This window comes from Aquila chrysaetos, chromosome Z, assembly GCF_900496995.4.
Source record: "Aquila chrysaetos chrysaetos chromosome Z, bAquChr1.4, whole genome shotgun sequence".
In the NCBI taxonomy this organism is placed as follows: Eukaryota; Metazoa; Chordata; class Aves; order Accipitriformes; family Accipitridae; genus Aquila; species Aquila chrysaetos.
The window spans coordinates 60970087-60997791 of NC_044030.1; the positions used below are offsets into that span (position 1 = coordinate 60970087).

The 27705-nt window shown below is 39.9% G+C and overlaps 2 protein-coding genes across 6 annotated transcripts in view; one reads left to right on the forward strand and one right to left on the reverse strand.

Annotated features, from left to right (window-relative positions):
* The window catches only part of IQGAP2 (IQ motif containing GTPase activating protein 2), a 130047-nt gene that overhangs the window by 68724 nt on the left and 33618 nt on the right, over positions 1-27705 (forward strand). For 2 of the 5 annotated variants that reach the window (XM_030004394.1, XM_030004397.1), the window contains exons 5-15: positions 730-806; positions 5940-6007; positions 6371-6484; positions 10440-10618; positions 11275-11362; positions 11921-12084; positions 12605-12692; positions 15196-15359; positions 15892-16052; positions 18061-18185; positions 20308-20471. In XM_030004394.1, coding sequence (XP_029860254.1) covers positions 730-806; positions 5940-6007; positions 6371-6484; positions 10440-10618; positions 11275-11362; positions 11921-12084; positions 12605-12692; positions 15196-15359; positions 15892-16052; positions 18061-18185; positions 20308-20471 — 1392 coding nt within the window. The remainder of the gene's footprint in view (positions 1-729; positions 807-5939; positions 6008-6370; positions 6485-10439; positions 10619-11274; positions 11363-11920; positions 12085-12604; positions 12693-15195; positions 15360-15891; positions 16053-18060; positions 18186-20307; positions 20472-27705) is intronic. The other 3 variants (XM_030004395.1, XM_030004398.1, XM_030004399.1) reach the window with 3 other exon arrangements.
* Positions 22764-26992, reverse strand: F2RL2 (coagulation factor II thrombin receptor like 2). The gene is made up of 2 exons (XM_030004400.2): positions 26722-26992; positions 22764-25033 (listed from the first exon to the last, which is right to left on the reverse strand). Exons 1-2 carry the CDS (start codon positions 26777-26779, stop codon positions 23946-23948), a joined length of 1146 nt encoding a protein of 381 aa, XP_029860260.1. The 5' UTR covers positions 26780-26992; the 3' UTR covers positions 22764-23945.

The following is a 27705-nucleotide window of genomic DNA, read 5'->3' on the forward strand; positions in this document are numbered from 1 at the left end:
CAAGTCTCCCTCCCAAAGCGGTTGTGAGAAAATGATGAAGAGAGCACTTTGTTCCTGACTTACTCAGTCTTGTCTTATTAACCATGGGACGGCGCAGCCCCAAGTACCCAGCCTGGGCTGGAAGCACACTGCCAACTCTCACGGTTAGCTAAGTCTTTTATTTTATTTTTGTGGAGAAACAGTGTTTAGCGACTGGGACCAAGGCCAGGAACAAATTAGTGGTAGAACCAAATTGGAATTTATGATGTGACTTTTTGGCTAAATTGCTCGATATTCCTCTCCGAATATCTTTCTCTGTAAATGATGTATTCACAAAGTTAGGGGTGCTGGCAATTAGAATTTTGCATTTTTAAACCATACTTGATAGGTTTGGTTCACAATGAGACTTTGCAAATTGTGACTGCATCCCAGGTTTTGGGTGTCTGTAGGAGGACAAGCCCTACTGGCTGAGCTTGTGCCAAAGGACCTTTTCTAAAAATATTGCTGAAATGCTGTCTGCTTATCTTCCTCTATTCCCCTCTTATAAAGTAGCTTTTATGCTTTATTAAATTCTTCCTTATGAAAACTACTGATAAAGCTAAAATAACATCAGAAGAGACTTGATTCATAACTGTATAGAAGTAACAGCTGAAATTCTGTAAGTTTAAGGTATGGTTTTGAAGAGACCTCATTTTAGCTACTTTTCTGTTCAGCTTCTTCTCCTTTAACTGTGCACTCTTTGTTTTTTAGATCTTTTATCCAGAGACTACAGATGTCTACGATAGGAAAAACATTCCTAGGATGATATATTGCATTCACGCTCTAAGGTAACTGGTGATGGTAGTAAAAGTTAAATTGCTAAAACTAGGAGTGTAAGCCTTTAAATGGCTTTACAGTAACCAGTATATTAAAATCTGTCAGAATTTACAAGTTCATTAATTTAATGAACTTTGCCCAACTTTGTCAGGATTATTGGCCAAATTATTTTCAAAATAGAAATGAAGGACTACTGAATTTAGCACAAACACCCCTCCTTCAATGAGTACACCCCCTTACAAAGTGCAGATATGGTTTCAAAACACATACTGCAACAGAAACAAAATAAACGAACAAAAACTTAGCAAAATAGTAGTATAACCATGGGGCAGATGTGCTGAAAAGACTGAAAATGGTGATGAGCTGACATCTTTCCGTCCCAAAAAAAGAGCAAATAATTGATATGTTCTGAGGCCATTCATGTAAAAATCAATATTTTCCAAGATTTTAAAGTTCTGAGCAACTTGATTTTTGAATATAAAGTCAGGAAGGCTTTGACCACACCATTGAAGGTGGAGCTTAAAATTTATGTCGTGCCTTAAGGATTTTCTTGATGTTCGTTACTTTTAGTGCTAAACATCTGCCTTGTGCTGTCCCTGGTGTAAGGGGCAGTGGTGTTGGCAGACAGCTCCTGCCTCTTGTGGCTCTCTTAGCTCATTTCCTGCACATGGAGACCTTTTCCTTTCATTACTTTCTTGCAGCTAGGCTTGCAGACAACATAATTAACTTACGCCCCAAACTCTCTTCCACGTTCCTAATGGTGTTCCAAGGCACATCAAATGCTCCAGGGCTATAGGTCAGAAACTATTCAATACATGCTGTAACTGAAATTTTTTAAGGTCTAATCCTTGAAATGATGTGCCCACTCTTGCACTCTCTGTGCACTCACTGCCAATAAATAGGGCATACCGTGAAAGTTCATCATATTTCCTTCAAATGCTAGGTTTTCAGAGTTGACAGCCCTGGGGGAGGGTTTGTCACCTTTGACAAGTGTTGCCACTTGAAATTATTATGCCTGGTGTAATATTAACTGAACAGTATCATCAGGACTGAGGGTAGCCCTCACCTAAAACTTGGTAGCATGGTCTGTTCTGTCAGTGTAAGCTTGTGAGTGATTTCCTGAAGTGGATGCATGGGGCTCTAATGCTAACCAGTTCAGGCTCACACAGTGGGCTGCGTGCCCCTTCAGCCACATTATGGGCTGGCTCAGATGTTTTACAGGAGGTGGAAGAGCACAGTGAGGTTTTCTGATACTTGCTTCCTCATGTATGGAGGAGGACTTCATCAACTGTGGATTTGAATGCTACATGAACAATAAGCCCATCACTTCAATACCTTCTTAAGATTTGCCTTATCATGACAATGGCAATAACTCTTTTCATCTTGAACAGAATTTTGCAATGGGTTGACTTTTGCTAGAAGTTTTCCTTTCTCCATCTTGATGTGCCCCAGGATTTCTGCCAGTATTAGAATTAGTCTGTATTGTCTCAGCTTTCACTTCCAATTTTGTCCTGTTTAAATTACTTTTCCTTGCTGCTTATCAACAAAGCTATAACTCTGTACTTACAAGTCATTATTTTATAAATGGACTTGATATCAAGTGTGTCATGCCACACTGAAGGGGAATAGGCCTGCAATGCTTTTGCTTATGATGCTTTCCCATGAAAGTGTAGGGCCCTGTGCCTGCATCACATGCAGGATGTAACAATCAAAGAAACAATTGTTGAACTACTTTTATTTCCATGCCTTTTCCTGAAATGCATGTCAAAAGTCCTTCATTGGAGTCTTTCAAACCAAATTCCAGTGTCAGTATTGAATGGCACACAGCCTACCTTGAAAGCAGTCTGGGAAACAACAGAATTAGGGACAAGGCACTTGCCTGGCCAGCAGTGTTCTCAGTTGGATTGGCATCAGAGGAACACTGAGCTGCAGTAGTCCAGTTCTGTTCCCCTTCTGCTGTTGTTGTAACTACTGTCCTGCTGGTGTCTGTACCCCTAGCTCCACACTGTGTACCCCACCCACTCTACTCTCTGGGTTTGTCAGAGCATCCTCTCCAGGGGACCAGTACAGAGTTCGCAGGCCCTGGAAAAGTCCATGTCCCTGTTGTTTTCAGGGTCCAGCACCACTGCATCTAGAAAGAGCAATTGCAAGCAGGCTTTTCACCTTTGCAGCTGTAGCATATGCACATGACCACTGAATGAAGAATCACCATTGGGTTTAAATGCTAAATTCTAATGCATCTTGGAGCACATGCTCAAATTTCAAAGGCTTATAGCTTGGGAAAATTGAGCATTTCCTCAGAGAGGTGAGGAGTTGACCTACTTCCCATTCTTTCTTAGCTGTTACCAAGTCATTACTCTGAAACAACATGATTCTTGAGCTTTCCAACAAAACTATGTAAATTTAACACAGATAGGATATTTTCTTATTCTTAGAAATACTGAAGCCATATTTAGTTGAGATCTCTCCTACATGAATTCATTTATATGCAGTCAGTGTGCATAATTTAAGTGCTTAAAATTGATAAGATTATTTTAAATTGCCCCTTTAAGTAGCATGAAATAGCCTTAACTGTAGGTAATGGGAGCAAAAAGCTTCATCTATCCAGAGGGTCTATTTGACATCCGAAATGTTAACATCTCACAGGGAAAGTCTTTGGTTACTTGGGCTCTTGCTGACCTTTGAGCTGCTAGAGGGCCTGAAGATAGACAATGACTCTAAGCAAGATGGTTTAAATATATTTTTAGGCTATGTCCTGGTTCAAGTCTGAAATGAAGACCATTGTACTTACAGTATTTGGAACAACTTGCACTGTCAAATACAGTACTGCTCTGGCCAGGAAGGAGTGACTTAGCAAACAAGTTCTAGACTCCTGTTGAATGTAATTACGCTCTTGCTTTTCTCCTGTCTGAAACATCAATACTTAAGGCCTGAGTTGAAAAATACAAAGGCATAGGCCTCATTTCTTGCACTATTTTTCCTGTGAAAGCCAATTTGGATTTGTTCCTGGACTAAATGAGGTTAAGAACTGCTTCATTTAAATTAAGATGCTAAGAGTGATTCTTGTTCATAAATAGCAGGGCTGATTAGGTTTTTCCCTGCAAAATTTACTTTCTAAATTATCTTTGCAAGCAGATCACTGCTACATCCTCAACAAACTATTGCTCTGAAGCTAGACAGCTTCAAAACATTGTTTTCCTAGGAAGCAATAGAATAACAAGCATGTCTTTTAAAAAGTGCGCTATTTTTCAGACCTGTTTTTCACAGCATGTTATACATGAGCTAAGCATAAAACAAGACCCAGGAACCTCTGCCTGGTATGAACCTCAGTTCTGTGTGGGCGATGCAAGGGGAACTTTACCTGGGAACTACCCTTTCCCCTTTGTTTCTCCCCTGCTCCTGATGTCTCATATCCAGCTTTCTTAACCCCAAGACCCCCTGCTTTTGATTTTATGTGGGTTGCCTGAGGTTCAAGTTACACTATAAAAGCATTAAGCAAGCTGTTTGAAGTGAAATTATACCTTAATACAGAGTAGAAGTGTCTTTGTGTTCACTGCAAGACTCGAAGCACATTTTCAGCACCACCTGGTGGTTAGTAGGTTTCTCCAAAAAAAGCAGTGTAGGAAGTAATGCACATGGCTCAGTATCGTCCTGGAAGTGCTGAACAGCAAAAATATGGGTCTCTAATGTTCATACTGCTTTTTATTCCTCTGTCTTTTTATTGTGGTGACCCCCAAAGAACCCAGCATAGTCCCATGATGCTGCTGATCACCGTAACTGTATGACACTCAGCCCTTCAGCCCGGACTGTGTCCCTGACTCAGAGTAAAATCTCTTTAAAAGCCCACAAGGGAAGACTGGCAGGCAGATCAGGGTAACAGAGGAACTTGGTTTATTACTATAGTCACATGGTTCTTTTCCTGCTCTATATACCTTGCATTTAAGACTGCCGCTGCCATTCTCACCTTTCAAAGCAATGATTTTGAGGGGCTGCAGCAGTCAAAAGAGTGTCGACGTACATGAGATGTGCTGCTGTATCCGTCCAGGTCGTGACAGGGCACAGGAGTAGCTGTGGTAGCATGGAAGATGCAATGCTGATTCTGTGTGCTCTGAAATAATTGTGACAGCTACAAATATTTGCTTTGAAATCTCATCCTGTAATTTGCTAATAGCGAAAAAACCCCACAACAACAAAACACAAAAGGGAAATGTGCCCCTCTAGAAACAAAAACCTCAAGCCATAATGCACATTTGCAATGTACGAGGTTGGGGTGAAGTCATTTAAATAAGAGGTGCAAAATAATTCTTTTTGAGGAATGTGTTATTTAAGTCTTGTTTTTAAAATCTACATTTTGATCCCTGCTTGCAAAACTTACTTGTTTATTGTTTATTTAATTTCACTGATAAATTATAGAAACAGGAGTCTTTTGTAGGTAAATACATGCCTTTTCTTTGAAAGATATTGAGAAAATGTGGATATACTTAGCTGTTTTTTCAGACAGCACCCCAGAGCTCTAGGAGTAATGAGTATAGATATTTTTCATGCTATATTGAAACAAAAATATTAGTTCCTGGAGACCACTTCAGATTTAACTTTCTTCATTTTCCAAAAGCTAAATAGCTAGTGACATGCATGTGAGACGGGCTTGGATAAGGACTTACAGGTCCTTGTTCCTCTACACTTAGTAAGAAGGGTGTCAGTGATTTGTGTGTCTTCAGCTATTAATTACAGGGATGTAATAACACAAGTCAAACCAGTACATAGATCCAAAGCTATAAGCTGTACTAAAGTGCATTCACATCTTGATTCCCACCCCCCCCCCCCCCCAATACTAGCTTTTGAATTTCTTTAATTGTCTTCCACTAAGGTTTTCTACTTGTTTACACATCCCCTCTGATCTGAGTTACACTGACAGTGCCTCTCTCTTAGAGATGCTTCTTTGAAACATCAAGTCAAAAAAGACTTCTCTTTCTGTAAGACTTAAAAACATAGCATAAAGAAAACTGTAGGGTTAATTTATTCCATATCAGCCCATGAAAGTCAAGGGTTAATGAACAAGCTTCATAAAAGTGCTTTTTTCTTGTACAGAAAGCAAACACCTCAACCGCATGTAAGACTTCAAATTCTAATTTTCTTCTTTGCAGTTTGTATCTGTTCAAACTAGGATTAGCACCACAGATCCAGGACCTACTGGGAAAAGTAGACTTCACAGGTAATAAAGTGCTTATCTAATCATATGTTAGATGGTTTCTTCACCCAGTAAATCTGCTAACATTGTACATATTTTCTATTATGGTCTTTCTCCTCCTGCAAGGTTGTTCTGAACACATCCTAATTAAATAGGTGGGTGGATGCTATTTTTAATGAATGTCAGTCTCTGAAGGACAGAAGGGAGTGAATTTGCATGGAATACTTGTCGTATCTCGGATTCCTTCAAAATGGGGAGGAAAAACTGCTAGGAGGCTGTGGCTACAAGTGCTTTCAAAAATACTGCACCCATATTTGTAGGTATGGTGATTCATAATGAAATTCTTATGCTTTTGTTCTGATAATACTTCTTTTTTTATGTCAACAGAGGAAGAAATCAGCAACATGCGAAAGGAGCTAGAGAAGTACGGTATACAGATGCCATCTTTTAGTAAAATCGGTGGGATTCTGGCCAGTGAATTATCAGTGGATGAAGCTGCATGTAAGTGTGGTTCTTGTTCTGTTTTCTACTGGATAATTTGATAGAACGCTAACAAAATATTTTCTGTGTTTTAATTCACCTAGCTTGCCACCTCTTAATAAATAACAAGAAAAACAAGCAAGTTTTCACTGACTATCACACTGCATCATTTTTACAAGAGCTCTTGCAATTTTTCAGTCTGTATTGTTGAACATCTCTATTGAACCATAGGAAGTGATACCAGAGGCAAAGATTTCTTACAATCTTTTGTATGGGTTTAATGCTTTGGTAGCTAGTGCTCCTCTAGAACGACGAACTGAGCTCTGCGTGTGCCTCTGCTCCATAGGCAGTACAATGGAGACAGCTGTGGGAACAAGGTGTCTTCTCTGTGCCTCCTTCCTGTGTTGGCAGTTTTCCTCAAACACCCCATCAGGCTGCTGTGGAGAAAAAGTCACTGTTCCAGATAGACAACTCTCTCGCATATGGTGGTGCATATGTGGAGGAATCATTTGCCTCCATGGGCAGCTTTCAATCTATCTGACCACTGGCATGAGACCCACAGCATGGTAGAACCTTGCTGGAGGGCACATCCTGCTGGTGGATCTGAAAAAAGCTTTTCCTTTTTAGAGGGATTGATGCACAGTTATGGTCCTTTTGAGTCTGCCTTGAACAGCTTCCACTCAAAAACAAAATTAAAAGCTTTTTTGCTGCCTGAGCCTATCCAGCTGTAAATGTGTTTTTTCTTTATTTCAGTTTTTTGTGGAATGAAGTGATACATTTAAAACAACAGCAACAAAAAAATGCTTGACCTTAAATGATATGAAATGAAGTGTGTTCACTTAAATCCACACTTGACATCTCGTTATTTTGTTCAAAATCCTAGCCTTTTTCAGAGGAGCAAATTGAAGAACAGAAGGGCTGGCTTCAGTGTGTTCAGTGGCACAGTGGGTCACTGATACAAACCAGTAACAGTGCCCTAGACTGTACATGGGGAGGTGGAGGGAATAAAAGCTGCATTATAATTAAGTTCCATTGCAACTTTGTTAAACCTTGCAAAGCAGCATAACTGAAACAAGCTGATCTATGATGTTACTTAGTGTGTTGAAATTTCCAGACCTTAACTTAAAACACACTTCCTGATGTTGATTCTCATTCTGTGTTGTATATTATGAAGCCTGCTATAGCTTAGTATGTGCGTGCTTCTGCAAAGCTAGCTCTTAAAATACTGCCTTTGGAAATGGGGGTAGTTTGTCTCCTTCTTTTAGCAAATTTTCAGAGATTTAATGACTACCAAGCACTTTTCCAGGGAGCTTCCTTCCTCCCCTGAAGATGAAAGGGCTGCAACTTCCTTCTCTGAAAGCTTATTATAGTGTGTGTAGGGTTTCCTTTAACTTCTGAAGAGTTTTCAGTCTTCCATAGAAAAGCAGGGTTTCCTGATGCTGGTCCTGTCCCTTTGGGCAAGGAGTGTGCTGTAGATAACACACCCTGCCCCAGAACAGGAAACATCTGCTATGGGAACCCTCGTGCACTAGTGAGGTTGGACATGGAGATCCTGCAAAAGGAAAGGGTCTACCACCCTGCTTCCGAAATGGAGTAAGCAAAAGGAGATATGAAGTGAAACAGCTGCTGATGACTCCTCCTGTGTTGTCAGCAATAGTAGAAATCAGCATGCAAAGAGTAAACTTAAGTGCTTTCAAAGGGAGCTTATTCTGCAGGTAACCCTCTCTGTTATTCTGTGCTTCCAGACTACTCTTTCAAGTCCAATAAGGCTTCTCACTGTTTCTCTTGGTAGATGGGTTCACAACATCCACCAATACCTGTTCACTTCTCTCCTAACCTTGAACCTTCTTTTCACCACTTTTTGTTAGCTCCACTTACATCAGTGAGACTTCTTACACAACTGTGGAAGAGATTACATCTTTCCTGTGTGTTTTGTTATATGAGCATTTGGGGGTGATATGTGTGTCTAAGAACAGCATTCTTCTCTTAGCCCCTTGAAGTTGATCAGGGTGTTCACAGAGTCATAGTTAGAAGGGACCCACAAGGATCATCAAGTCCAACTCCCTGCTCCTTGCAGGACGACCTAAAACTAAACCATATGACTAAAAGCATTGTCCAGACACTCCTTTAAGTCTGACAGGCTTGGTGCCATGACCACTTCCCTGGGGAGCCTGTCCCAGTGACCGACCACCCTCTCAGTGAAGAACCTTTTCCTAATGTCTACTGTGAACTTGCCCTGTTTCTAAAGTTCAATGTCAAAGGAACCAGTCTGTCTCTCTTCTTCTCCTCCACCATGCCAGCTGATTCTGTTTCCCATCCGATGCTGTGCTGAACTGAGCTAGAGCGAAATAATTTCAGAACAACTTTCTAGCATGAATTTAATGCTAAGCAATGGGTTATCCACCAACAGCTAGTCAAGTCGTTCCAGTAACTGCCCCCTCTGAGAGCGTATAACTTCACTTCATGCTTCATTTACCCATGTTGAGTTTCCAATGGTCTGCCTTTCTGTTCTACTTCCTTAAATTTGTAGTCCTTTGTTTTTCTAAAAACTCAAATTTCCTAATCATTGACAAGCATCTTTCATTTCTTTTATTTACTGAAAGAAAATGAAGGCTCTAAACTCAGATATATAGGCCCTTAGTTGAACTTAATCCAGAAAAGTGCTTTTTACTGAATGCTTTTCTCCAGTTTAGCAAAACCATGCAAGGCCACATAGCAATTAAATACTGATCGAATAAGGAAAGATGGCATTTGTGTTTTCCCTCACACATCTCATTGGTGGCATGAAAGTAAATCCTAGACAAGCTGCTGTGGTGATAAATGGGGAGTTGCTGCATTCCTCCTTTGGGGTACGATCTAGATAAACATTTATCAAGAATTACATTTTAAATAGAAATGTCTGTAAAATCTTTGAAATTAATGTGCCACCAGACAGTTGTTGGGGTCTCTGTGGCATGAAGGTCCAGACAAACTGTAGCTCTAGTGAAGTCCTTAGTCTAGACTGATCTTAGGGCCAAATGTGTGCAGGGAATACCTCGGAAGGGTGTGTTAGCCATCACTCTACACCTAATGCAGCTGCAAGAGGTTTTAATTGTGTCCATTCATGTAAATTTGCTGTGTGGAAAAACAAGAGCATTTCTGACTCCTAAAATCTTGGAGTCAAGCATCTATTTAGTATTTGAAGTTTTCTTGTTTTCTCAAAGGAAAGGTTTAACACTTAAGCTGGTCAATAGCTGTAGTGAGTCCTATGACACTTACTCCCTTTTTCCTGTGCAGTAATGTTTTGAGAACCCTGCAAAGCTCTTTGGGTATTCTCTCACCCTGTTAGGAGTTTGCTGTCCTGTGGTTTTGCAGGTGACAGAAGTAACGGCCATTACATCACTGTCTCTCTGGTTCCCCAGCTGCTCATGGAGATCCTCAGACAAGGAACCAGTTCATCACAGGAAGGCTTAGATGTGGAGTGCAGGGCTGCACCCTGCCTAGGGAATCTTAACTATGTATTCTGGAGGACAAGTTTCATGGAGTTTGGATTTCCTTATTCTTGTGTACTATTCTTCAGATATAGTTAGTTTAGACAATACTTTCATGTGTCTTGTATCTTCATGGGCATGAAAGTAGCTTTAAGAGAAAAACTACCAAAAATCTTTTCAATTCCTGCATATAATTGCCATCTAAATGACATAAGACTTGGACAATAAAATGTACCTCATGTTTTATTTTCTGTCAGTAAAATAGTAACCCCTAGTTGGGAGAAGGGTGAACATGGAACAGACAGCAGTGTGCCACATTTGAGCAAACATGGAGTGCTTTTGTTGCTGCAGTCTAGGGGAAACCTTCAGAGTGGGATGTTTGAAGGGGAATATGTAAATTGTTGAACATATAGATTAAACATTCATTTCAAATAAATCAGAAGAAACAGTGACAGTTTTGAATATGTTTTGCTTCCTGAAGTTTAGGATTGTGCTTTTAATTTTAGTGCATGCAGCAGTAATAGCAATTAACGAAGCTATTGAGAGGAGAAGAGCTGAGCAAACCATTGCAACTCTGAGGAACCCAAATGCAATGTTGCTAAATGTGGATGAGGAACTTGCACAGGACTATCAGAATGAACTCTTTGAAGCTAAAAGGAGAAAAGAATCAAATGCAAGACTTAAGGTAGTGGTATTTTATTAGGGCTCTTACTATACATGTTCCTTCATGTTGTTTCTCATGCTGTAGTATTACTGTTTTAAAAACTAACTTAAACTAATTTTAAAAATTAGTATAATTAGGAAAAAAGAACACTTTTAAGCTAAATAAGATAAATAATGGCAATGCAACAAGCTGACAGCCAGTTTTATAATATGGTTACTATGAGTATGATGTAGGTTGACTTTGACTAAAGGATAAAATACCAGAAGACTAAAAACAAATAAAGATTGGTTTTCCTCTATCAACTGCTTTAGAAAAAACAAATTTTCTGTTTAAAAAGTTGCAAAAAGAATGATACCTTTTTTGAGGATAAAGTATTACTTCTGCCACAGATCTTTAATGTGCAATTATTTGCTTTGTTTTTTACATGAGAGCTAATGCTTTCTGTAGTTGAACAATGCTACATTATATTTACATGGCTATTTTACAGGAAGTAGAAAATGCTTTAAATATTGCTCAGCCAGTTACCATGAAGTGCTGATTTTTTTAGTTCATGTGGTCAAATTCCTTTACAAATACATCCAGCAAATATTTCAGCTGATGCAGTTTTGATGACTCCCGCTAATAACTTTTCTCTCGGCAAAGATTTGTGTGTACTAGCAACAATTTTGTTTTCTTAGAATGGAACAATCTCTGAAGAAGAGAGAGACGTCTATGAGGAGCTGCTGACACAAGCTGAGATTCAAGGCAATATCAATAAGATAAACAGTAAGCTATTCTGGATCCTTACAGAAGTGTGCACATAACACGTGATCTCCCAGATTCCAGCTGAACATGACTTGAACCCACATGAACAAACAAAATGTTTCTGTGGAAACTTTATGAAATATACAGAAGTAGCTGATGTCTGTCTACAACAGTTTTTTCTTGCTGCTCCTTCTCTACTAATCTTTTGGGGGGTTAATGTCTGTGTGTGTGGTTTTTGTTGTAAGGATTCCTCAGTTCAGAATCGAATAATTTGTTGCCTGCTCTATTTCCTTATGTTTGAGTTCCTTTTGTGTGCAGAATACTGTAAATTTTGTCCCCCTCTTCTATATAGAGCCAAAATTCATTCCTAAGCTTCCATTTAGCTGTGGTCGAACTGCTCCCACACAGGCTCGCACAGAGCCAGACTCCCTTTGTAGGACTGGTCTTGAAATAGATAATCCTCTGCTGGATAAAGATTGCGACCCTCGCTGGCTTTTATAACAAGTGAGATGCTGACAGCAATGGACTACTTCTTCACAAAAACGTATTTGCTGTTTATAAGCATTGTTTTCATTTCAGTTCACATAGCTTTAGTCCAAGTGAATGAGGCTATTGACCAGCAAGATGAAGTGGCACTGATGGCAGGTTTGAACCGTCCTGCTCTGAGCCTATTTGAAGTTCTGCCGCAAAATTCCTCATGGTACCTATTGCAATTGTGTGATTCTAAAGAACAGAAAATGCAGGTAATTTAATGGAACAGATACTACACATCAGTTTGCATTTCTTAGCTGATCTTAATCCAGAGAAATTGCCTTTACTCTGCCTTCAGCATCACTTACGAAACGGTTTTATAAAGGTTTTAGAATAACTACTGTACTAATTGACACCAGAGTAGCTGCATTTGCTCTAAAGAGCATGATGCCCTTGTAAGTAGTTACTAAGAAACAAGATGAAAATTTGAGATATAGCATGCAACCCCTAATACTATGTTTGTTTTGAAAACAAGTTATAACTTGAGTACAACAAAAGGTAATATTGAATCATTAACAGCAAATGAGAGTCAGTTGGGTTTTAAGAAGAAAACCCGTCATTTTGAGAAAGATGAAAATCACAGGGACAGGTTAATGCTGTGTTTACTGTGACATTGTATTTGATGCACAGGGGATAGTACAATCAAATCCTAGTGTCCTGTCAAAGGGGTTTTATCCCTTATCTCCCATCAAACTTAAAAGCATAATTAAATCTTTTTTTCTGATCTGTTAGATAGCAGGGGTTCCAAATATGCTCGACAAAAGTGAAATACAGAAAGAAGTTAGTGTTGCCAATGCGGAAGCTGAGGCTCACAAGCTTAGTGAGTAACTGTTTTAATACTCATTTTTTACCATCACCGTTTAATTATGTTAAGCTGATTAATTGACTCTACAATTTCTTGCATGTAAACAAGGTTTCTCAAACTGAAACCATATGTGTTGCACTTTATTTTCATAACTGTTCATCTCGGTGTCACAATTGCCAAGTCACCAATCTGTGCTGCGTTGGATATACTCTTATCTAAGGTAGCTAACGCTTTTTACTTTGAATAACTTAAGCCACTGGTAAACACATTGGCTAAAACTGAAGACAATGCATGGCTTGATGGCTTGAACAGATATTTATTAGTGCAGTATTAATTCTCACTGGGGAGCAATGACCATCCTTGTAGAATTAAAATAGAATGATCACATGGAAAAATAAAAATAGAATGATCACATGGAAGAATATTTTGCAATCACATCACAGAGGAAAATTATTCTCACTTCTAGACACATATATCTAAATCTGACCTGTTCTTAGACTACTAAGAATGTCACAAGACAAAAGTTATAGTTTGTAAAAAAATATAGTTAAGGGGGATCTAAATTTGCAGTGCATGTATTCCTGCTTTTGACTGGGAACTTCTTTGCTAGGAAGTTCAGCTTTGGTTAAAATGCTGTCGTTTCATGCTACATCTGGGCATGGCTTAGTGGCTGTTTTGTCCTTGGTATTATTTCCAATGCTTTGAATCCAGGCTGATTGCTTTCGTAATGTGACTTAAAGGCTGCACTGTGAGGTCAACATAAGCCAGAAGATAAGTTTGACTTGCTACCTCAAATGTTACTTTATTTTAGATTGGTTAGGCATGGTAAGCAGTACTTCCTCTAAAAGAGTTGTTCCTTGGTAAAGGAAATGAGAAGGAAAAATGTGGTGTATGAAAAGCCATAACAGCAATCTGGAGAGCAACTTGTTTCTTATGTTTGGTTTGAAAAGGAAAAAATAGTGGGTTTTTTTACTGGAATGTGAACAATGTAAAGTGTGTTTTGCAAGTTGCATGCTCAGTTCCTGAATTAGAAATCAGTAGGTTGGTTATTAACTACAGAGCTCGTCTAGTCCATTTGTGGACTCTGACTCTTTTCCTCTTTGGTCTTTTCTCTAAAAAAAGCATGAATGCTGTAGCTTTGAGAGCCTTTCCTTTTTCTAACCTCAGGAATAGCCAATAGACAGAGCCATCAATCACAACATGGCCCCATATGACTATGCTTCAGAGCAATTGAGATGAGAGGCAAGGGGCTTGTTTAGGTGGGCCTTGTTACTTAGAAAGGTTTTCAAAGTCTCTGTGTTGTAATAGTAAGATCCGAGTGTTGCTGCATACGTGAACTGTGGATGTTGTCTGCTGTACAAGCAGTCCTGTACAGACTTGAGCAGTTAGTGGTGACTAAAAGCATTCCCTGGATAATAATATACAGAAAAGCCATAAGATAAGGTAGAGGAGGTGGGGGTTATTTTGCTGATGGAAATGACACTTACGTAATTGTCATTCTTTACTCTGCCTCATGCTCTCTAACCTTCAAGGTTGTTTCCTTTTGTGCAAGACAAGAGCAGTCCCTTGTACAACATGTTCCTGGGTGCGTCCTGGCCTGGGTTTCTCCAGAGCTGGCTCCTTCAGGTGTGCAATTACAGTGGCTGTGACTAAGCTAAGGCGTGTTTCAAGGGTTTTGCAGCTGCCCGAGTGGGAAGTGTTTTTCAGCATTTTTCTACTGTGGTTCAAACTTCTGCTGAAGTCAGTTCAGCAATAAGCAAAACAGGCGAGTTGTTTAGGTACCAAAAAGGGTTATGCTCATACTCCTTTATGGTGGTCTGTTTAATTTGAAATTTGAGCTGTAGAGAAGGGGATAATTTCTAGATGGCAGTGCTTGTGAGGACTGATCTTCCACACTGTTAGACAAACAGGTGCTGGCATGCAGAGGAAGTCCTAGAAGCTGTAGCATGTGGTTTTCCATCAGTTCAGCTACTGAAAATCTCAATCCCCCAACATATTTGGCTGATTTCTACCAGGCCTCCTGAAATGAACAATAAAAATTTTGTTGGTGTTGCAGGACAGGCTCGTTCTAGCTAGCTAAGTCCTACCAAAAGGAGGAGGCAAGGGAGGAAACATGGCGCAGAAGAGGAGTGTTTGGGGTGAAGCAAGACTGAGGCACTGCAGCTGATGTACCCAGCAGTACCTGCCACAAGCAAACCCAGGAGGGATGTTAGGTCTTTCTCTGTGCTAGGATGGGGTCAGCTCCTTGTTTTGGGTTAAAGGTACAATAAGCAGTCTCTAATATCTAAAAGTCCAGAAACCTTAAAGTCTTCCAGTCACTTATTTGCTGCATACCTTTGAATAGACACTGTTTTTAAAACATTCAGTAGTTGTGTTTTCAAGAATCTCACACAAATATGTTTCTTCTCTAATGACAGTAAATTATACTCTCTGGAATAGCCTAACTGCTATCTACATGGCATAAAAAGCAAATGGCATATGAAAATTAATAGGCTTTTCTTTCCCTGCTGTTCTCTAGAACTTATAGCAGTTGACAATATCAATACTGCAATTCGTAACAGTGATCCTAGTAAAACACTGGTTGCACTGATGAAACCGGAGGCGCAGCTGCCTGTTGTTCATTCATTTGCTGCTGCTGTCTATCAGACTGAGCTGTTCAACCTCCAACAACAGAATGCTGTGGTAAGAGTGAAAAGCTTACAACCTGCTCACTGATGTTATGTAGTCAAACCACGAAAGAGCACAAACATAGCATGTTGTTGTATAAAATGAGACTTAATTCTCTTGCCATGGTGTTATGTATTGCATGAGTGGTTTTCATTGAATAGGCAATATTGAATCACAGAATTTGTTTCTTGACACACTTTGCTCTGGCTGAGCTCTTGTGTTGCAACAAATCAACTGTCATTTTTTAATTGTTGCATGCTCTTAATGAAAAATCCTGTTTTATATATTGTGTAGAAAAGTAATCCCCTGCTATGAGGGTAAGACCAGAATAGATGGGATTGTGGGGCAAAAGAATGAAAGCCTCAAGGTGTAGCAAACCCAGTAAACTCTCTCACCAGTGTTGTGTTAATCTGATATGCCTGTGACTAGGAAATTTGCCAGGCTTTTTAAATCAAGTCCATCTCCTTGATGGTATCTAGACTGTGTAACTTAAATTTGTTACACTGCTTATTTAGCTTCCTGACTGCAATACATTATTGTCCTACAGAACTACCTGGCACACGATGAACTGTCTATTGCAGTAGAAATGTTGTCAGCTGTTGTGTTGCTAAACCAGGCCTTGGAAAATAAGGACATCCTAATGATAAAGAATCATCTCAGAAACCCATGCATTGGCTTCAATAATCTGGAAGAGGAAAGCTTTCAACGGTAAAGGTTCATTTTATGTTGGCTGGGTGAGACTTGGCAACTTCTGCAAAAAGGATAAGTAGGCATTTTACTAGGTGGGCTGTCCTGTGTTGTGGTTATGAAGCTGAAAGAGCTGCAAGATAAACATCTGTGTTATAAATTAATAAAGGATAATGTGACAATTGCTGAACTGGTTGTGTATCCTTAAGTATAAGCAATCGCACAACCTCAGATGTTTGAAGGCAGAGGATGTGTGAGGTGCAGGGAAAATATCCTCAGAAAGTAAACATTAAGATCTGACAAGAATTTTTGCAGACACTAAAACGTGAACCAACTGCAGCTGGAAACTGTTAATCAGTAACCTCTCTGCAATTCTGAAGGAAGATCTTTGGAATGAGGTAGTGTTTAATGCCTTAAGCTCCAGGAAGTCCCTTAAAACAAGGCTGATCCCTTTTTTGCCTGAGAATTGCAAAGGTCTGAAAAATGTAGCACAGTCCTGCTTGCTAAAAAGCAGAGTGTAACACTGTGCACATGTGCATGTTTAACATTAAATTATAGCCTTCACTCAGCTGCCAGCTGCTTGCATTGGTACATTCCTGACTGGTCACAGCCATGTGTTGCTACCTCTGTGCTCTTTTGTGTTATCTGCAAAAAACATCAGGCCAAATTATGATTTGTAAGACCTGAGCCCCTGGCATGTGGGGGAGAGTGTGGGGGCATGGGCTGGTTCTTGCCTCTCTGTCACAGCTGGTGGAAACCTCCATCTGCTGCTGGAAGGCATTACTAGGCAAAAGCGACATTTTTGTCACTTTGTCATTTTTGTCACTTTGGCAAAAGCCAAAAGTGGCTGAAGATCTTCACCAGGCTTCCAGGGGACATGAGTCTGAAAGTGGCCCTTATTAGGTGTCTCAAAGCTGGAAGGAAGGCAGTTGGGATAGGAATAAGAGGCCAGTGTTTTGGTTAGAGGGAGCAGAATGCCATAAGGTGGAGCAAAATTATTCTGCCGCTTGGGCTCTGCTAATGTGAGGTGGTGCTTGTGGGCAAGAGAAGCAATGTTATAAATATACAGAAATGGGCCCCAAAGTGTCCAAGTGCAGCTTTTTTGGCTGGTGTTACTGTGACCTGATCTTTAGATTAAGCTGCCAGTCAATACAAATTAAATTCTAGGAATTAGTTGGAGTAGAGAATAAAATAGAATTTTATTATGCCATTGTGTAAATCTGTGCTGCCAACCATATGTTGAATATTGCAGGAAGCTTTGACTGCACAATACCAGAAGGAATACAGTAGAGCTAGAAAAAGTTCAGTGAGGGAGATGGCATTCAATGGCTTTCTACCAGAAGAGATTAACTTGTTAGGAATGTGTTTCCTAGAAGAGAGAATATAGGGGAAATATGATAGAGGTCTGCAAAAGTTAATGATGTGGAGAAGGTTAATAAAAGTTGCCAGCTTCTCTTATAACTTCAGTTTTTATTTTTTTATGAGAATTGGAGCGAGAAAAGATTGGACACTATCAAATATGAAGTTTAAAATTTACATAAGGAACTGCCATCTCACAAAACACTTAAATAGTGGGAGTCATTCCTCAAGAATATATAAGATTTCAAATTAGAGTTGATAAATTAATGGAGCACAGCATTGTTTGCAACTAGCAAAGTGATACATAACCTCTAGTTCAGGAAGCCCTTAAATGAAGGCTGCTGAATGCTGGAAGGGCAAATCAGAGCAGGATTTATCTGTAGCACCATACAGCAAAGCGTACGTCCAGTGTGTGTATTACCATCATCCCATATTGCCAAGAAAAGTGCTCTGAACTAGTGTACAGGGCCATTTTTTCAGATCATGAAATGCATGTGTAGAACCAGCAAGGAGGCTTGCATGTCTGTATTATTTCTGGCAAGAGATGAGTTTGTCTGAAATTCATTGGAAAAAATACTAGGCACTAAGTGGTGGATGATACATCTGACTAATTCTTTACGGCAGTTTCTTGTATATGAAGTACACTTCTGTATTTTATATCTTCTTGTAGTTATGCTGATACACTATTGTCTATTAAGTCAGAGGCTTCATCTCAAGGCCAAGATTATTTAAGCTGGAATGATATCCAGAACTGCATTGACATGGTTACTATGCAAATTCAAGAAGAAAATGAAAGTAAGTAATTCTTCCTCTACCTTGCCTGCAGAGATGGTAGTCTCGTCCTTGGTACATAAAATTCTGTGCTGAATGGCCTTGTACAGACACTCTTCAAGAGAGAAAAGCATTAAATAATTTTGAATGCCCGTTGCTCTTTAAATCTCCTTGAATTATTCCTAGTTATGTTACGGCTGGTTGAAAGATATCATAGGGTGCCTGCCTTCTGCAATGCTAAAAAAAATGCCATGGTTCTGCCCACTTGGCAGTATCTTTCAGTATTTGCACTGGATGGTGTCACTTTGGGGATTTTGCAGAAATTGTAAGCAAAAAGCATATTAGGGGATAGTGGAAGAAATTACAGGCAGTGTCCTGTGGAAAAGAGTTTTTTAATGTTAAACTATTTCCAAGCCCTTGTTTTTCACAAGGCAGCTGGTAAGAAGTTATGCAGTGCAACTATCTGTCCTGCTTTCCTTTTAGGTAACCTGATTTCCCATCTGAGAGTAGCTTCTTATGCCCACTTTGCCTAATAGAAATGGATTTAGAGTTTATTTTTGAAGCTGAATGTAACTGTATTGCCCTAAAAGTGTGGTGTTACAGTAGACGTGATAGCTGGTCATGCTAAAGGATCAAGTTTATCCACTGATACAGAAGTATGGTTTGGTTTTTTTTAAAACTAAAATTTGAGGCTATCGAGTTATGCCTGATTTGCTGGAGCAAGAAAGGAGAGGGCAGCTTTCAGACTGCTTGCCATTTGGGAAGCAGTTGAATATAATTTGAGAGCCTTTGTAAGGTGCAGGCTGTTTCCAGTGTGTGTGCCCCTCATGCGTGGTGTGTGTGCCCTTCCTGCACTGCCATTGGTGTCATGCGTGCTACTGTTTCATACTGGTAAAGGAAGCTTTATATTACAGAAATACAAAAAATAACTGGATTGTTGCTTCCTAAATCTAGTCAAGTGGTTGCCACGGACCCTCGCGGCTTGCTCGCAATGTGTACCCTCCAGCCTGGTGGGATGCTGAACAGTTCATTTGACTGACATAATCACTTTTTTGTCTGAATCTCTGCAGTCACTAGAAGTTGAAACAGGCCTTAAGAAAGGTGGTCTTGCACTAGGAGAGTCAGTATTTAGTATTAAAATAGTTGCACTTGGTTTCAGTGACGCTAGCTTCTGGCCAGTGATGGTTATTTAGGGCAGAGAGGAGAGGAAGAAGGGTGGCCTCTGTTTCCATAAGCAAGCCTGCATGTCTGCACAGCCCCTCTTTGGTAGCACCCCAGAAAATTGCTCATTCCCAAAGCCTTATGAGGACATGGATCTGTGCCGCCAGCTGGGCTTTGGTGGGTCTGGGAGAGACTTGGTGAGAGATGATCCGCTGCCATCAGGTATGCCATCCCTCACAGGAGATGGGGAAGCCCTTGGCTGGTGCCCTTCTGGGGTGGCTTTAGGGAGAAAGTACCCCGAGCAGCACATTTCAGCACCATTTGGGGGTAGGAGGAAATAAGATGTTGAGACCACTGTGAAGAAAATGAGTTAGAGGTTTTATTAAATACAATGGGCCATGTTACTTGCTGACTGAAGTCCTGAGTGCCACTAGTCTGAACAATCAAGTGATTTCTCATAAGGTCAACATTATCAGATTGGTTATTTAAGGTGAAATTTAAAAAATGAGGTTAAGTTGCAATGTAATGCGGTAGCTGCAGGGTCAGTATGTTTGTATTTGTCCAAATCAGGGTTTCAAGTAATCTGGTCTGAAATTACCTGAAAATAAGTCTTTCAGGACTGTAAGCCAATATGTAGGTAAACATATTTAGATGTGATGTCCAACCTTTCCTTAAGCTTCATGTAGATACTCCTGCCCTGAAAGTAGGGAAGTCTGGTTTTGGTTTTTGGGTAGGATAAATTTGATTTTTATAAGAGGTAGATTCAGATGAACCAATAAGAGTGGCAGAAAGGAAAACTGTACAACTTAATATCTTCACATGAATTCTTGAGCAAAAATAATTTAAATTCAGCTTCTGTTGCTGCCTCTGCTTCTTGTTACTTGATTTTTCTGTTCTTCATGTTACTGCTTTGTTTGTACCTCATATCGGATAACTTACATCTTTCTTTCATAACTATGTCTTTAATAACTTTTCTGTTTCATAGGAATCATTGCAGTTGGCCACATTAATGAAGCCATTGACCAAGGAAATCCTGAGAAAACTCTAGAAGCCCTACTGTTGCCCACAGCCAAGCTGCAAGATGTGAGACCAGTAAATGCAAGGCATTATCAGGATGTTCTCTACCATGCCAAAGCACAGAAATGCAAGGTTAGAGCCTTAACTGTTGCTGTTTGTCAGAACTGAAATGCTAGTTCTTGTCACTTACATGTGTGTCCTTGTCCTGTTCCCCTGATGTTCGGATTAACTGTGCCAATGGGGTTGTAAATAAGCCAATGACAACAAACTGGCACTAAGTAATTTTCCACTACAACTTATTCTGACTAGCAAAAGTGATTAATTCTCGATGTATTAATACTAAGACATATTCTGCGTATGTGTCACTACTGACTTGACATAAGCTTGCTTCATTTTTAATTCTATTAGGTCGCTGCAGCTATTACAAACCGAGGGCAGCAGCAGCCCTGACGTAGTTATGAATTTGTGCAAGGATCTAGTTACTAGACTGTGTCAGGCAGGTAGTTACAATATGGATGCAACTTGAGGCTTTTGCCAGAAAGGAGTCATAGTCATGCTGAAGTCATGGTGTTCCTTAACAAACCTCTGGAAAGTACTTTGAGGAGCCTTAGCTGCTTAAATCTGGTGTTTTATAATAGTGGAGTTTTTACGTATTTCTGTTCTGGCTTCATCATGCAACAACAAACTGGCTGTCTTGTATGTGCCTTCAGTTTAAACCTATCTCAGCAGGATATTGCTATCTGCTTCCCCAAAAGCAGTGTCCTGGTTAGCATCACAGCTCAGGGAAGCATAAACAAAGATCAGCCTAACAGCTTGCAGGATGTGACTGAACACAAGATTAACTAAAGCTACTAGCACAGCACTTAAAATGTCCAGTGTTTGGAAAAGACGCTTACAATTCACATGTGTTCCTAAAGTAATACGGTCAGCTGGAGAAAGTCACTGAACTTCAGCTTGTAGAAATATCTTCCAGCTATCTTGCCACCTCACCTGTGGTACCCACTGTGAAACAGTGTGTTTCCACAATCCACCATCAGAGCTTTCAAAAGCCGTTTGCACATCTCAATTTCTTGCTTGGCTTCCCAAGTAAGGACTGGTTTCACTGAGCCCTGGATCCTGAAAAGCTGACTACTTTACCAGTCCTGGAAGGACCAGGGTTGGTATTTGCATGCAGAGAGTGTCCACGTGGGTGGTGGCTGCACAGTGTTGGCCTGGGACGTGCCAGACCCTTTGTGCATGCGTAGCGAGCTGGGATGTCCCTGAGGCAGAGACCTAGAGCCCACAGGTGCCCAGGTGGCTGCACAGAGCAGCCCTGCCCTGGCTTGCTCCTGCTGCCTGCCGCTGCACTCCCTGGGTGGGTGCAAACCTGGTGCCTAGTTCTGTCCCCGTGTGAATGTGCTGGTAGGAAACAAATGGATGTCTCCAAGTTTTGGATCAAAAACTGTGTAATCTCTTTGAAATCTTCTTGTTCAAAAATTTGTGACGTTCCTAGAGACTTCCGATGGCCTTTCTCTCCTGAGATATTTTGTCTCTGCAGTCCTTTGACAGCTACTTAAAACATCCCCTCTGTAAACAGGACCATTGCTCCTGTTTAGGAAGAGAGCAAGACATTGTACTAAATGTGCTCCCAAGAGAAATATTCAGATGCATTAATCTGACTTACTCTCTATGCCAGTTAGTTACACAGACATCACCATTGCTTAGGTAAAGATATGATTTGGATTGAACTTTCCTTAAAAAAAAGAAACCCAAACACAATTAAAAAGATCATGCAATGTCTAAATTCTATTTCCCACTCTGAGCCCTGTTTAGAAAGCAGATCTGCCTTTAATTGTATTTAGCATGTTTTAAGAGTGAGCCATGGCAAAAGGAAGTATTTGATTTACAAGGATCAGACAGGTCTGCCTGTGAACTTCCTGTGTTCCCCAGTGTCTGGAAAAACATATCGGTCAAACCTATTTGCTTATTCTAACCAGCCTGCTGTCACGTCCCTGTAGCTGTGGTGGCCTTGGGAAAGTAGAGTCTGCACCCAAATCTCCCAGTACTCGTTACAGGTCTTAATCTCAGATCACACCTACTTGTTCCTTGCTTGAAATTGAAAATGCAAACCTGGAATGTATTTATTCCTGTAAGTTAAACCACAGCTTCTAACAGTTCTCAAGGCCATTTCAAACCAAGTGTATTCAGGTCCCAGGGAAGGGAGACCCTGTGTTGAGGGAGTGTATTATGGATACACGAGAAGTTTAAACAGATGTGCCAAACTCTGAAATGGTTCCTGTGTTATTTGATTTTTTTGAGTGATAGGCACACAGGTTTTACAGTTAGGTCCACACTTTTTGTATTTACAATAGTTGTATAACACCTTGATTATTTTAAAGTTATCTTTAAAATCTGTTCTTGTTCATGTTGAGGTAATGACATGATTAAAACTAACTTCAATTAGGAGCAAGAAGAAATTGAAGAGGGGGAGTCTTCCCAGGATGCAAATTCCTTGAAGACATTTTCCAGTGCAAATGATTTTATTTAAGTAAAGTTTTTTACAATACTATTGTAAAAAAATCTTTTTTTGTAAAACATTTTTCTCATCGCTGTCTTACTGCAGTTACAAATACAAATGCGCTAACCACTGAGCTCATTTTGTAGGAACTTACAGTTAGTATATATGTAGCTCTTGAGTTTCCGTAAATGTAAAAGCTGACCCTTTGCTTTATTAATGTGGACAATCAATCACAACTAGCTTCAGTATTTGTAACACTAGATGTTTCCTGTGAGGATGTGGAAATAGAGAATACTACAAAATAGCTTCCCTGTTTTGCTTACCAAGCAAGAATAATACATGCCTGGATTCACACTGATAAGGGTTAGCTCCCAGCAATCCTCATGGGCTAGAGGAGTGCAGGCACTGACGAAGTGGAAGAACAAGTCTGCAATGCAAATCTGGTTAAGCAGCCTTATAGGAGATGCTGCCTTGGAAGTGTCAGGCTCCATGTCTACAGCTGTAGATTTACTGCTGTTAAACATATAGGGACTCTGGCTCTTTATTTCCAACATTCAGGGCAGTATTTGCTCTTGGCTATGTGACAGGGAGCTTCTGCAAAGCTCGACAGCTCCCAGGCATGTGGAAAACACTTTTACTTGTTCACATTTCCACTGGGCCAAAAACTTGTTTTCATATCGCTGTTGCTGCAGTGATTGTGGGCTGAGAGCTAATTTGAAGTATTTGGAAATCATGAATGGGCCTAAAAGTACCGTTCAGCTATTGATCCCTCTTCTGGTGTTCAGAGGCTGTGGTGACAGATATCCTGGTTTCTTCTCCATGGCCATGAAAGTGATCTTCTCAGAAGGAAATGGAGGTGCAGAGCCACTTCCCTGAATCTACGTATGCCAGATGTTGCAATACGAGTGACAAAATTATAGAGCTAGAAGAGCATATTTCTGAAGATGTTTCTTGTGTGGTGTGTGGAAGGAAGTAAATTTTACTGAGATTGTGGGGGTTTTTAACACTTTTTAATTTTTTAAGTTTAATTGTTGCACTTGAGGTTTGTTGCTGCCCGGGTTAATGCTATACAAAATCATAATTCCCATAATATAAATATAGAAATAAATTCATTTTTCCCTGGATATTTTAACCATTGTTAGATAAATATTGGATTGACTTCTAATTTTTGACATCAGAAAATAAAGGAAAGGATCAAGACAACTGTTTAAGCTGCTAAGGCATAAAGCAATTAGATAAAAAGAATACAACCCATCTGTGTTGTAATAGTAGTAGTTGATGTGATGGATAATAAGGATAATATTGCTTGGCACAAAGCAAATAGCAAAGATGGTAAGGATCAAAAGACTGACTTTAACATACCAGAACCATTCATGAGTCTTAAGTGTTCGTATAATTGAGACATAGCAAAAAACAATAGTTGCAAGAGGTATTAAAAACCCAAAGATGGCTAAAGAAATATAGTAGTAGAACTGGAAGGAAGATATTGTTTCACAGGCATTGTGCACGTCATGGCAGGTAAAAATGTCCAGTTGTTTCACGTAATAGCTTTGCTGCATTATGCAAAGTGGAAGCATGTACAAGAAAACGATGGTCCACACGGTAGCGCAGACTGCAATGGCATAGGCACGTTTTGGCAGGCTCTTGTAGGTAAAGGGGTGAACGATGGCCACGTAGCGGCTGACACTGATGCACGTGAGCAGCAGAATGGAGCAGTACATGTTGCCGTAAAACACCACCGTGGTAGTTCGACACATCATTTCCCCAAAAATCCAGTTGTTCCCATTGATGTGGTATGCTATTTTGAAGGGCAGCATGATGCAGAAGAGCAGATCTGAAACTGCCAAGTTTGTGTAGAGGATGGCAGTGCACACTGACCGGATCCTGAAGAGCAGCATCCACAAAATGATGGCATTAGATGGTACACCCAATAAAACAGCACTGAGGTAGACGGCGGGTATTAGCTTGGTGCTCAGAGAACTGGTCAGGTACTCCACTGTGGTGTTGTTCACTTCTGTTAAAGTGGAGTCATTTGACTTTTTTGAAGAGCATTTCTGTTCTGTGATATGGATGGTCGTTGTCTCCCCTTCTATAGCATAAGGGGGGATGTAATCATAGTCCCTTGCTGAAATTCCACGGAAAGTCTTAATAAGAGACACTGTTTTAATTGCAGAGCCATTCAGTGAAAATTCTGAAGCTTAAAAAAAAAAGTTAAAATTATTAAAAAGGACAAACTACTGGATTAGCAATATAATTCACCTTCAGGTATGGAGAAAGGTAAACATCTCCATGTGAAAAACAATATATGTTTAAAAGATTTGGTGGCATTCTCCTTTGCTTTAGGTGTTCATATCAAATGTACTCAAGAACAATCTTCACTTTGCCATCTCACACCCAACCTTAAAAATTTAGCATGAATTTAGCATCAAGATGATCTTTCTGCATTTTGCATGCTTTTAGTAATCTTTGGCAAAAAAATATCAGACACTTGTGAAATGTTTGTCACCTGTAGAAGGTTTTTTCCCAGTAGTAGTAATGTTAGTAATTCATCATATAAACAGAAGCCTTGGTCTAGACTTGATCAGAATTTCCAAAGCAAACAGCTGTACTATCCTTGTCACTTCGCAGATGAAATGCATGACTGCAAAAGATGCAAAAAGCACTGTCTTGCCTAATACAGGCTGAAACTTTCAAATTAGAAAGTTGAAATAACCCTCAATTTTTTGGTCTCACATATCAAACTAATGTTATTCTTCAGCTTCTGACCAAAGCAAACCAGGTCTTTTCAGCTCCTCATACATGAGGAAGGGCAGTCAGTCTTGAGAACTGAAAACAAATGCTTGGGCTGATATTAGATCAAACTTATTGGTAACCTTCTCATTCAGCAGGAAAATTTTCGGTGAGTAAATCTTGTTAGCATGTGGGCAAAGCCAGTGATGCCACTTTTATTAATGTGTTCCTTACACATTCTGTTCCTCAGTCTTTAGTAGAGAACTTTGTAGAGACACTGACATATCCAGATAAAGCACAAATGTGTTCAAAATACTTTCTAAAATCATGTGTTGCAAAATAGATTTTGCAGAATAAACAGCTGTGTAATTAATACCGTCATTTAAAATTTTTCTTAGCTGTGTTTAATGCAGAAAGACTTAGTATAAAGCTTAGAGCATGCATCTTGAAACTGGAATTCAGAAGCAAACTCGAATTTGGATGAAAACATGTGCGTTTTTCTTTTACCCTTCCATACTGGAATAAAATATGGAAAACAGTTTTATCAGTGCTTACTGGCAGACTTATGGTAGAATGTTTTGAAATGATAGTTAGTAGACTGCACCCCTTTTAGTAATTTTCTGGATGGTTAATCCAGAACATGCATTTTAGTCACTCTTTAAAAGACATATAAGTGCATGCATGCATATGTGTGTATATATACATAAAATAACTTTTAAAAATCAGCTTTGAAAACAGCTTTAATTTTAGTGATTTTAAAAAAAATGGGCTTATTATTTGATTATTTCCTTTGGTTATTTTTGTCACAATAGTTATCTGAGCATTTCCTTCTAATAGCACCATCTGTGGTCATAATTCTGTTGAACATTTTAAAGCAGAAAAAACAAGACTCTACAGGTTTAAGATTATCATGTCACTACAGAAATACTAGAGAGAAGACGAGTCCTCAGTAAGCACAGAAAGATCCCTTAAATAAAATTCCTTATAGAAAGTGACTGTGGGGAGTTAAGGTGTCACTGAAATGGAATAATAAAAAACTGCCTTAAGTGAGACTTGCTAGACTATAGTTTTGTGTAAGCATGTGTGTACAACCCATTCAAGCTGGTGAAGCGCCAGCACTATCAAAAAGGAATAGATACAGAAAGGAGGACTCACCTGTTGTGAAAAGACTGGAGGTAAGAGTGAGCAGTCCAGTGAAAACCAGTATCTTCATTGTAGTACGTGATATCCAGCTAGCCAAACAATGATGCTGCTCTAGTTCATCTCAAAAGGTGTTTTGTGGGGGATTTTTTTCCCCTCTGTAAGGGACTAAAGAATGATTGATCTGTCCTCCAGAAGCATCCTGTAGGCATGAGGTTTACGGTAAGGAGCTAGTTTGTTCTTTGTCTACTACAGCAAGAGGGTGTGACGTATCCAAATATGCACACATGACTCAGTTTCAGCCTCTGCCCAACACAGAGATAAAATTGCTTTACAGCAGCAGTTTAACTCCTAACTCACCATGAGCCTGAAGCCAATGTGGGGGGTTCTACTGGAATTTGTACATACAGCTATTTGGGGGTAAAAAAGGTGTTTTCTGGAAAAATCAAAGGGTACGTTTAGTAAATCCTCAAGGGTCTCATCCACAATCCGAAATGGCGTGTTGCTGAACTCTGTACCTTTCTCAAGGAAGAAGCCAGGCTTGGAGAAGAGTGTGGTGATCTCAGTTTAGCAAATGCAAAGGTGAAAGCAAGCCACACACAGAAACATGCCTTAAGAAAACTGTGCTCTGCTTTTGCCTTATACCTCCCTACCAACTGTTAGCTGTCTGTGTTCCTTCGATCCAGCTGCTGGCTCTGCTCGGACAGTTCCCACCCCTCCACGGCCTGCAGCCTCTAAAACCTTTCCCCTATTTTCATCTAGTGTTTTGTTGATCCCTTCCTTTTTCTCTGCCTTCATTTTTTTTTTTTTTCTTCTTCCTTGAATGACAAATAACAACAGCTTGCTTCAGCAGACAAAATTAGTCCAAGTCTCAGTCTGGCTTCCAAGCTAGCAGTGAGGCTCGGTATAAGCTGTACTTGGCTCCAGAGCAGTATTTGTGTCTGTTTTTGTATTTAGTGTGTAAAAGCTGGATACCAGATAAGGAATTCTTTTCAGTTT

What these genes read in the sequence shown, in the direction of transcription:
- F2RL2 (XM_030004400.2), bottom strand. Translation starts at nt 26,779, where the DNA reads ATGAAGATACTGGTTTTCACTGGACTGCTCACTCTTACCTCCAGTCTT. An exon ending in CTCCAGTCTTTTCACAACAG is followed by an intron (nt 25,034 to 26,721) that starts GTGAGTCCTCCT and finishes TTTTTTTTTAAG; the next exon opens with CTTCAGAATTTTCACTGAAT.